The sequence below is a fragment of the Cebus imitator genome, unplaced genomic scaffold, assembly GCF_001604975.1.
Source record: "Cebus imitator isolate Cc_AM_T3 unplaced genomic scaffold, Cebus_imitator-1.0 Scaffold18, whole genome shotgun sequence".
NCBI classification, from domain to species: domain Eukaryota; kingdom Metazoa; phylum Chordata; class Mammalia; order Primates; family Cebidae; genus Cebus; species Cebus imitator.
In genome coordinates, this window is record NW_016107333.1 from 14,265,381 (window position 1) to 14,277,511 (window position 12,131).

The 12,131-nt window shown below is 37.5% G+C and overlaps 1 protein-coding gene across 1 annotated transcript in view; it reads left to right on the plus strand.

Annotated features, from left to right (window-relative positions):
* The window catches only part of CFAP54 (cilia and flagella associated protein 54), a 361,147-nt gene that overhangs the window by 88,184 nt on the left and 260,832 nt on the right, over window positions 1-12,131 (plus strand). The window contains exons 23-26 of the mRNA XM_017511466.2: window positions 3,909-4,045; window positions 7,225-7,372; window positions 8,817-8,972; window positions 10,658-10,780. Of these exons, the coding sequence (XP_017366955.1) occupies window positions 3,909-4,045; window positions 7,225-7,372; window positions 8,817-8,972; window positions 10,658-10,780 (564 nt within the window). The remainder of the gene's footprint in view (window positions 1-3,908; window positions 4,046-7,224; window positions 7,373-8,816; window positions 8,973-10,657; window positions 10,781-12,131) is intronic.

Genomic DNA, 12,131 nt, shown 5'->3' on the forward strand with positions numbered 1-12,131 from the left:
TGTATGTTTAGTAGAGGTAGGGTTTCATCATGTTGGCCAGGCTGGTCTTGAACTCCTCACTTTAGGTGGTCTGCCCACCTTGGTCTCACAAAGTGCTAGAATTATAGGCATCAGCCGTGGTACCCAGCTGTGACTTGTTTTTAAACCTGAACCTTCTTTTTGCCTTGTCCCCACATCTGGGCAGGATTATAAGAAGGCCTGTGAGCTCACCTTCTTATTTGGTGGTAGCAGGAAATTTAAACCTCCCAGCCAGCGTGCACTTTCCCCAGTCCTATCTCTCAACTCCTATGAAAGTCCAACCTGCTTTCTCCTTCTGCTTTGCCCAAGCCAGTTCAGACAGACTTGTGCCTGCCAAGCGCTCCCCAGAAGTCCCTTGTATAAGCAGTATACTTTCTCTAAAATTCTCCTGCTTGTGGAGTGTCATCAGTCTTAACATCAGAACGAAACTTTGAAAGGGGGCCCTTCTTGCTTTGCAGGGGAGGCTCTAAAACACCCAGCTTGAGTCAGGCACTCACTCTGGCCCTATCAACCATGCTGTAGTCTAGTACAACTGCTGGGCGTCCTTCTCTGTGGGTAGAAGGAAATTATCAGGAAAAGAGAATTTTTAAATTAATTCAACACATTATTTGAGTGCGTACTCTGCCAGGCATTGCCCCAGGTTAGTGACTCTAAAACTTGAGTGCACATAGGAATGACTTGGAGTGCTGGTTAAGCAGATGGCTAGGTCCCACTGCCAGAGTTTATGATTCACTAGGTCTGAATTTGGGGCTGGGAATTTGCATTTCTAACAAGTTCCTGGGTGATGCTGATGGCCCAGGGACCATACTTTTGGAACTGTTGTTGTAAGCAACATGAACAGAATGCCATGGTAGGAGCTAGGTAATAAACAGTGACCACAGTAAATAAGTAAATGATCTAGTATTTCAGAAGACAATGTGTGCTATGGAAAAACCAAGTGGAGTGTGTAAAACAAATTGGAAATATGAAGTAGGGGAATGGAAGGTAGATTGCAATATTAAATAGGGTGATCAAGAAAGGTGAGATTTAAGCAGAGACTTGAAGGAGGTGAAGGAATGGCTCTCTGGGGGAAGAGCATTCACAGAAGGAACAGCTAGAGCAAATGCCCTAAGGTTTCCAGGAGTGTACCTGGTATGCTTGATAGACAGCAGGAGGCTTTGTGTGGCTGGAGCACAGGGATCCATGGAGAGTAAAAGGATGGGTCAAACAGCTAAGAGGTGAGTGGGTAGATCATGAAAAGACTTCCAGGGCATTACAGGGACTTTGGCTTTGACTTGAGTGAAGTTAACAGCGATTGGACAGTTTGGAGTAGTGGTGTGATGTAATGTGACCCCTGTTTTTAAAGGTTCATGCTGGCCGCTACATTGGAAATAGATCATAAGGGGGTAAAGTGACAGCGCCATCCACTGCTGTAACCAAGTGAGAGGTGAAGGTGGCTTGGCCAGTGTGGAAGTGGTTGATGCAGTGAGAAGTGGTTAGTATCCAGACATGTACTGAAGGAGGAGTTAACAATAGTCCATAAAGAGAAAAATAAAACATGACTTTAAGGTATTAGCTGAGCAATTGAAAGGACAGAGTTGACATCACTGAGTTGGGGAAGGCTGTGAGTGGTGGAGGCTTGGGGCAAGTGGGAGATCAGTTCGAGGCATGCTGAGGTAAGGTATTTAGCGTATATGGAGAGAATTGTTGAGTAATCAGATGTACGAATCTGGAGTTTGGGGAAGACGTCTGGGCAGGAGAGGGATATGAGAGTAGTCATGTGATGAAACTAGGCGGCTGGATGGTATCATTAAGAAACAAGGGTAGACAGAAAAGAGGAGCAGTTCAAAGAGTGAACCCCCGGCCATACCAATATAAAGAGATTGAAGACAAGAAGTAAAAGGAAAACCAAGTGTGGAGTCCTGGAAGCCAAGCAAAGGTCAGGCATCAAGGGGGAGGTGTCTGCTGTACTTCATTATTTCATTCATCTTTTAGTGCTTCTTTCTTATTTTAATTCAGTCCCTCTAAAATCTGTTCTGCACATCACTACCAGGACCACGTTAACCCTTTTTGAACATGTTTATATCATTGCACTTCTCTGTTAAGAAAATCTCACAAAATCTAACAATTTTATGAACCTTAGTTTTATCGCAGTATCTTTTCTTGTTTTGCAATGTTAGCTAATTGAACAAATAACATTATTTTAGAAAGGATACATTTTATAAGAAAAGAACAGTTAATTATAGTTTCACCAACCCTCTTACACATTATCTGTTATTGCTGTCCATGATAAATTTTAATAATTATATATTTTAATTATGTATATTTATATTTCAGTGACCACTTAGTACAGCTGGGTCATTTGATGAATGTAGCCCAGAGAAGTGACTCATTTACCACTCTAAGACTTGTCCTCGCTATTTTTACTGACTGTCAGGCTCTGTACAAATTATTCTACTTCTCAGTGTTCTAGTTTCCTCATTCACAAATAGGAATGGCAATAGAGCTCACTTTGTAGAACTTTGATGAAGAATAAATACAGTAATGCACATCAAGTGCTTAGTTCAGTACTTGACATCTTTAAATTCTTCCATCTGATTGAAGGCCTTCTGAAATCATGTCCAATCATATTACCCACTTTTTTTTTCATTTTTTCCCCCTCAGACCTTGGAGGGATGAAATGTCTACTTTTTTTCTTTTTTCAAACTCTGAGCTGTCTCTCTAGTCTTTCCTAAATGTACTTCAATTTCTGTACCTTTTGCAGATTCTGTCTTAACTGTGCCAATCTGAATCTTATCTCTGTCTTCGGGCTCAACTCAAGCCCTGCCTTTTCCTTGAAGTCTTCATGTCTAGTTTTCCAAAGCCTCTGCAATTATTACATAATTCTTTTTAGTTTTTCTGTGATGTTATGGGTTTTATGCCTTTAACCTGATTCCAGTTTCATAGAATCTGACACCATCTGTATCTAAATTTTGAAGAGTCTATCTCCACAGTGCCTGACACAGACTAGAAACTTCATAGAAACTTATTGGTTGGATGATCATGAGTATTCATTGGCAGATTTGAAAAATTCTGGCCCTCTAAGTTATTCTGTGGAGTGGAGAATATCCAAGTAATGTGTCATTCACTTCATTCCATGAATGCATTTATACTTTGTACCTTAGCTGCTTCCATAAAGGATTTGAAGCAGTACAGAACTCATTTGGTGAGATTTTGTATTGTTACTTACATATTAAATGGAATGCTTTTAGAAACATCATTAAGGAAACATATTCTACCATAAAAAATAGGTATGTCAGTGTTTTTCTTTTGAGCTTCTTGGCTTCACCAGTGAAATCATTTATTTTGCCTAATGTTAAATTTGTTAAACTTAAAACATACCATGCCTTCTTGGAAGGCTTCTCTGTTTTACTCTTTACTATTTTCAGCTGTGAACTTTTTGTTGCACAAAAGCCCTGAAAGTGTCAGTCAGAACCAGAAAAGAATAAAGTATTTTTTCATATATTGGGTTTGGGAAATCTGATTGTTTCTCTTGGAACAGATTGTTCATTATAACAGTATCTATAATAAATGGAGTGCACTGCCGAGATAGATGGAAATGAAATTAATTTGGCTCAGATGTGATCTTTGTTTTGCTTATGAGGATTTGAAACATCCTTACAGAGTTTCAAATTTCCATGCAATTTAGAAATAAAAGAGATTTCAAAAATGCATCTGTCTCCCTTGCCAGTAGCCATTACCTGACTATGGCACTGTAGAACAGAAGAGCAAATGTGAATAATTGTGTCTGAAATGAGTGAGTGATAGCACTGTGTAAGATGCTGTCATACGTTGTATACTGTATGACTTCTTGTTTAAAACATGCATTCACAAACAAAAATATTACATAACCTATGTGCTTTTTGTTGTAGGTTGCCTATCAAGTTGGTAACTATGAGTTGGCTAAGAAAGTTTTCTCACCAGTTTGGGATTATTTTGTTGCTTCCCCACTTCAGGATGAACAATCTGTTATTTGTTTAAGCAATATAATTACTATTACACAGAGAAGGTAATTAGAAATATTCTTTTAAAATATTAATTTGCTTACTGAAAATACAGATGCTGGATGTGAAGCCTGGAATTATTTTCAGTATCATTTTCACATAGTTCATATAAAATGATTTCTGATAAGAATTGTAATAAGAGTATACATTGCGAGGTCTCATGTGCTTGTTAGAAACTTTCTTTCTGTTTTTTTTGTTTTGTTTTTCTTGTTTTTTTAATATTCACTCACTCTGTCACCCAGGCGTGATCTTGGTTTACTGCAACCTCTGCCTCCTGGGCTGAGTCAATTCTCGTGTCGTAGCCTCCTGAGTAGCTGGGATTACAGGCACGTACCACCATGCCCTGCTAATTTTTGTATTTGTAGTAGAGATGGCGTTTTGCCATGTTCGCCAGGCTGGTCTCTAACTTCTGGCCTCAAGTGATCCACCTTAGCCTCTCAAAGTACTGGGATTACAGGCATGGGATTACAGTACTGGGATTACCTGGCTGAGAAACTTTCTTCCCAGAGTCAGCAGAAACACGGGAGGCATAAGGTTGAAGGTTATGAAGTAAGAAGACCAACTGCGAACCAAAGTAATATCAGTTATGTCATAAAACACAAATATGCATTGGGAGCTTTTGTATCAGAGAACGGTCAGATTGGGATTAAGGTTATGGTGTGACAGGTTGACTGTTATGGTAAGAAAGCTTTTCCTTTGCTAGAAGAGGCTCCCAGGATTAGACCACTGGAAACTGCCATTAGGCCAGTAGAAGCCATATAAAACTACAGTCCTTTGTCTTTACTGCCATTTTCCTTAAAAGAACAAAGTTTTGAAGCAAGCTCAGAAATGAGCATTAGTGTAATTTCAGGCAGTCTCAATAACAAGTTCAAAAGCAACAACAATCTCCCTCACCTGATTGTTAATACCTGAAAGTTTTAAAATAAGGAGACAAAACCCTTCATTCCTCAATCAAAGATAACGAGCTCAAATATGCAAATATTGGTTCAGGCAAGGCATTGATAATTCCATTCAATTAAACAAATACAGACTTAGCATTTTCTTTGTACAGGGATGCTACATGCTATGGGGGGATGGATTTGAGAGGCATTTGGAGGAGGAAGAGATAGGACTTAGATATTATGTGACTTGTGGGGATAAGAGAGAAAGGAGTGAAAAGTGACTGGGAATTCTAGTGTTAACCGACTGGGAAGTCTGTGACATTTACTAAGGGGATATGAGAGGTAGAACAAGTTCTTGGAGGAAGATAATTACTTTGATTGAGGATATTTTGGGTTTAGTTTTCCAGCAGGACGCCTTTGTGAATATGAGATGCCAGTAGGTTTATTTATCTAGTGCTGACACTCAGGGGAGCATCAAGGCTAGAGATACAGATTTAGAAATTGTCCATTGAGTTCATCATTGAGATCTTGAAAATGAATGATTATCTCCCAGGAAACGACTATTTAACAGAAAAGATAGAAGGCCAGAATTGAACTCTAGGCATGGCTTAACATTTAGAGGGCAGAAGCAGAAGATGGAACCAGTAAAGAATATTGAAAAGAAGCTGTCCAGAAAATGAAAGTCCAAGAAAGTGCATTGCTAAGGAAAGTGAAAGTATCACCAAAGAGGGACGGCCAGCGATATTAAATGCCAGTGCGAGGTCAGGCAGAGTAGCTGCTCAGTAAAATGCCACAGAGAGGGTTGAGTAGAATACAAATGAAGAAGAGTTGGCAATGAGGAGGCCATTGGTGAATTCACTTTTTGTAGCATGATAGGCCAGAAACCATTTTGGAATTGGCTAAGGAAAACAAGAAAACGAAAAATCCTAGCAAGCAAAGACCACTCATGCGAAGTTTGGTGCTAAAGAGGAGGAGACCAGGCAGAAGCTTAGTGGGGAGGCAGGCTGAAGGAAAGAATTGTGGAGTGTGGAGGGAAGGGAGCCAGAAGAGAGGGAGAGACTGACGTTGCAAGAAATGCAGGCAATGATAACACTATGGTGGTAGAGCCTGGAGGACATTAGAGTTCATGGGGTAGAGAGAGCAAAGGATTTAGAATGATTTTTTAAATGGGAAATGTGAACAAGCAGACATCAGGGATAAATGGAAGTGTTGTTGAGATGCAGTACTGACTCAGTTGATGTAATTGAACATGAATTTGTACTGAAGCCCAGCTCCTTGTGGCTAAAGACCCAAGGGTCTAGAACAGTGTCTTGTACATTAGGAGGCATTCTGCAATTGCTAGTGTGGATGAAAGAAAGAATGAGTGAGTAAAATCCACAAGTAAGTGATTGATCATTGCCACAGAGATAGAAAAATTGGACAGTGACATGTATGCAAGGTCAGGCAAATTGATTATTGTACAAAGTGAGGTGAGAGAACCTAACCTGCTAAAAAGATGATTATTGAAAGGACTGACCAAAGTCTGGGCTGGATAGAGAAGGAAATGGAGCCAGGAGGTGACAACTTGTACTCATTGCACATGTCAAGGTGCCAAAGGTCATCATGAGACCAAGAGCTGGTTTAGTATGAGTTATAAGAGTGGGAGAACACCAAAATCCTCCTGGTAAAGATAATTTTAAAGCTTAACATGGTCATGAAAGTGATCATCTTTCAGTGTGAATTACTGATATTACTGATATTAGCCACTGTCCTGTTTTATAGGGATGGGGTATAGAGAGTAGATAAGCCCGAAGCTTAAGAGGAAGGGTTTGCCACCAAGTAAGGCTAAGGACAAGGAAGGGAATACTGGATACAAGAAAGGCTTTGCCAATGGTTGGCTCTGTCAATTGCAATTTAGAAAAGATAATTAGAAATAATCTAAGCGTTGTTAAGGCTCTCTTTTAAACCATGGCTGAGTTTGCTATCAATGACCCTCATTTTCAGGAAATGTGTTAATTTGAAACATTGGGCCTATTTCTCAACCTTCTGAAAATCTGTAGTCATTTTGTTATCTTGATAAAAAAAAAACTATGTATTAGAACCAAAAAATTGTCACCAATTAATTTTATATATCTGTGACATAATATTTCAGTTGTTTAATTTTCTTAGTTGTGAACTTGTCTTTGCAAGAATAGCTATTCTAAACATTTTTGTTGCTTTTTTTGGGATCATTGTGTAGATACTGAGAACAAATCAATATAAAAAGACCAGTTGACCTGCTAAATCATATTATGTTTAAACCTGCTATTTGCTTTATATTGCAGATTACATGCAGATATTTTGGCAGAGACTTCTTCAATCCTCTTATACCTTTTTCTCAGAAACATTTTTGTAATAAGTGACATCAAAATTAAAGAAGAAAATCTCTTCTGTGATAATATTAAAGGCAATGAGGTTTTCCCATCTCAACAAGTAAGTGAATTAGAGTGATTAAAACATGTCAGATTCACTATATTTTCTTCTTGATGTTTTAAGGTCAAGTATTTTGAGTGATTGAATAGCTCATCTGGTGAATGGACTGAAAGGACACTGTATGATTATGCAACTTTATGTGATATTTCATATAAGTTTCACAGGCCTGAATTCATGGTTTTTTCTCTTCTTTTCAATTTATCTTTTCCCCCCTGTGTACAAAAGTACTATATATTTCAGACATTCAAAAATATATAATGTATAAAGTAAAAGCCACTGTAATCTTATTACCACTTAGAATACAACAATTTTGCTTTCATATAATTTCTCTAATTTAAAAACATATGCCTAGACAAATCTGATATTATTATTATTTATGAAAATGGGATTTGATCTACTTATTTTGTGACTTGCCTTTTAAACACTTTTATAATATAGCTTGCACATGTTTTCATGCTGCTATATATCAATCTGCCACATTTTTTTCAATTGTAATATTGTCTCTATGGAGACAGGAATGTAACGTGTCTCCTATTGATAGATTCTCAGGGATTACAGGCGCATGGCTCACGCCTGTAATCCCAGAACTTTAGGAGGCCAAGGTGGGTGGATCAAGAGGTCAAGAGATCAACATCCTGGCCAACATGGTGAAACCTTGTCTCTACTAAAAATACAAAAATTAGCTGGGCGTGGTGGCACGCGCCCGTAGTCCCAGCTATTTGGGAGGGTGAGACAGGAAAATTGCTTGAACCCAGAAGGCAGAGGTTGCGGTGAGCCAAGATTGTGCCACTGCACTCCAGCGTGGTGCCTGGTGATGAAGCGAGACTCTGTCTCAAAAAAAAAAAAGAAAAAGAAAAAAGAAAGAAATCTTTCCCCAGGAAAGGAAAAAGAGGAGTAAGAATGGATTACTATTCTTTTTAAGTGGCGTTTACTCTCAAAACCTTAACTTTACATTTCACTATCATTTTAATTTAAATAGTAAAAGTATAATTAATAGAAGTATAATAGGAGGTTAGCTTGGTTTGCTGAAAATTTACCATTTTCTCCCAAATCAAAAAAGGAAATGAAACTCTGTTAATCAAATGGGGGCAATATTATAGAGATTTTATATTTTAATTATTATAGTTTATATTTTTGAAAACTAGATGTTTCTTTAACATAAAAATACAGCCAAGTTTTTAGCTTATCAATAAATAAAACTTGTTTCTTTTCTGTTATGGCACTTGTATTGTTTTATGAAAAATTCTGAAGTTTAATTCTAAGATCGTGCTATCTATAGATAGCATTATTGAGAGTTAGAGTTGTTTATGTATTAGATTTTTAAAAATACAAACACTCATGTTTTTAGCCAGAAAGATCATATTTTCTACCCTTTCTTCTCCTTAGAGACACATAAGCTAAGCACCTATGTTGAGTCTGAATATCAGTGCCTGTTTCTTTACAGATTGCCAGACTGATTGAATGTGAGAGAGTATTAGTGGCATTGGAACTTAGCAACTCTCTAAATGATTCCAGCTATGCTCTTCAAGCTGTGACTCAATGTTATGGCCTTCTTGCTCCCATAATCTATCACAATATTGTTTTGGTACCTGTTGTACAGGTAAGGATATTCCTCTCCCCAAGAAAAGGCAGTCTTTATAGAGGCAACTTAACAATTCATTTTGGAAAAGAAAAGCCATGTATCTCTTGTAAAGGGCAAATAGGTCAGGAACAAGTATTATGAAAATATAGGAGTTAACTGAAAAGCACTTTAATAGTATGTCTGGGCAAACATAGATAAAGATGTAAAATGGGTTTCTCTGAAAATATTTGGCCCTGTTCCTATCCATATTTAAATATTGGCAATCTACTTTTCTAGAGTTTTAAAGTTATTTTAATTTTTATGTTCTCATAGTGTCAGAAACAATAGTATTTATTCAAGGCATATTGTTAAATCCATCATCTGGGAAAAAATATGGTGATGACCCAAGAAAAAATACCTGGTGTCTTGGTGATGGAGGAGTTAGGATTTATGGAAAAAGGGTAGCTGACATCTGGCTGAAGGGATTATACAGTTTTTCATGTTTCTAACAAATCACCATGGAGTTAGTGACTTGAAAGGACACTCATTTACTGTCTCATAGTTTCCGTGGGTTAAGAGGTTGGATACAGATTAGCTGGGTCTTCTGCTTAGGGTCTTATGAGGCTGAAATCGAAAAAGTGTTGGCTGTGGTTGTGATTTCGTCTGAGGCTTGAGGCCTTTTTCTGAGTTCACTGTTTTTTTTGTTGTTGTTGTTTTTTGTTTTTTGTTTTTTTCTTTTATCTGAGTTCACTGTTACTGAGAGAATTCATTTCCTTGAGGTTTTACATAGGAGGTCCTTAGCTCCTAAAGGCCAACTACTAGTTCCTTGACACATGGCCTTTCCACATCATGGCACTTTGCTTTTTCAAGGCCATAGGAGAGTCTCCTCCAGTATACTGTGAGGAGCCTTATCTAGGGTAATATATGCATGAGACTGATGAGCTCATCACATTCAAGGGATCCTACAGCGTGGGAGAAGGTGATTAGGGAGGGGAGAAATTTAAAAAGTATTAGAGACGAATGTACTGCAACAATAATAATATTGTTAGAATGAGAACTTGAAGCAATTAATATGCCCCCAAAGAACCGACATTCATATATTAATTTGTCCTTTGGGTTAATCTAAATGATAAATAGATTGATGCAATCTCAAAGCTACTTTTGAAAAGCTAAAGTTATTCATCTAGCTTTTGGTCAAATTTAGGATCATATAAAATGAAACAAGCAGAATAGGAAGTAAGCACCAATATTAATTGATTTCCTGAGATACGAATGTCTGGTTTTAATTTTAAAGGAAACTATTATTTTAAGTACCTGGAATCACTGTAATATTTATGCCATATAATCTTCCATCTGGTTTTACAAGATTCTCCTATACATGGATGTGATAGTTTCTCATATACATGTAACATTCTGACTATACCTTTTATGATACTTAACAAAATATGCTTTGTTTTATGGTTATTTGTGTTTTTATGGTTATTTGCATGTTTTTTAATTCTATCCACTAATTTTCAAGTTACTGTAGATGAAAGACTTATCTCAAAATGGAATGTACCAACTTTATCTCAGTGTACTTATTCCTAACAAACAATTTATTAATAATTATTGATGATAATAAAATTTTGTGTCTTAAAGCTGACATGATTTGAATGGAACATTTTATAATGAAATGAGTAAGGATGACATTTTAAAACAAAAATCATTATGATTCTAATTTTTAGATCTTGATAAAGTGTATAGTGGTTTTGCAAGGACTACCAAATATCGTCTACTCGAAGAAACATACTGCGAGTTTTGAAAGCGTACAGCACATGATAGCTTGTTGTATCTTCTATATAACAAAGGTATTTATCTCATTCTTTATCTAGTATCATAAACTTTAGGAGCAATGATGATTTAGAAAGTCTACTTTTAATCACAATGAGAATGCTTTTAAAAATAGCACCCTAAAAGCATTTTTACATCAAAAGCAAATGTAGAGGCTAAACATTATAGAATAGCAATCTGTTGACTTTTTGATGAAACTGTGGTGCTTCACAAACTAAAACTTGATGTAATTGAAATAGCATTTGTATATTTTATCGGCATTATATATGGTCACACAGAACATACTTGTTTCAAAACCCTAAAACATTAATTATATATTTATTGTACTGCAATAAACCTGCATATCATCTTATCAGGTTGTGATTTTAGTGGAACCTTCAGTCAGACTTTAAGCATCTTAACCCAGGCATTGAGATACTGGGGCTTAGAAGACATCAAGAGGCCAAGCAGCCAGGTTATAAGTGAACAGTCAGTCAGTAATGGAGGGGTATAATCTCACGACATTAGAATGTAAACAAATGATGTTAGGCCTGAAGGAAAGGGCTGACTAGGCAGAGTCTAAGGATGATTCTGAGATTGGTGTGTAGGGCCCTGAACTCAACGGAGGACAAACCGTAGAAGTGAATTCAGGCTGTGCCAGTCAAGAGTGCTGTATCCAGACATCTAAACCCAGGGGAAGACATAGGCAAGAGTGTGGTCAGAATATAAACAGACTTTTCATTTTTGTTCCATTCCTTCATTCAGCAAATATTTATGGATTACCTATTTGTGTCAGGCACTGGTTTGGGCTCTTGACATATGTACAAAGAATTAGAACCCCATAGTAATTGTAGGAGAAGAATAATGAATCATGGCTGACACCCAGATTTCTAGCTTAGGTGATGAATTGATAGTGGTGACACAAACAGGGAGGCAGGAAGATCACCGCTAAGGGCTGGGGTGATTGGGGAAGGCTTCACTCTGGGGATGAGACTTAGGTATTCTCTGAGCAAGAGTTACAAACACAAATGCCTGCTAAGACCAAGAGGTAAAATAACTCATGAATTGGTTGTATGTAAGGCAAGGTTGGGTCCTGAGACAAACTAGAGATTAGGTACATCTACCTATAGGCATTCTTTATTTAAAAAGAAACCAACATTGTCTCACAGAGCTTGTGGTTTAGTGGTGGAGACAGAATACAAAGATACACATGAAATATAATTTCATGAAGCTTTAAGTGTTGTAAGCAAAAAGAAAAGCAGTGAAAGGAGACAGATTTATGGGCTGAGCCTACTTTAGATGGGATGACCCTGTAGCAAGAGGAAGAGTAGAGCTGAGACAGATGGAGGAGGAACAGCTTTGGTGGCAGAGGGCATGAAGAACTATGCA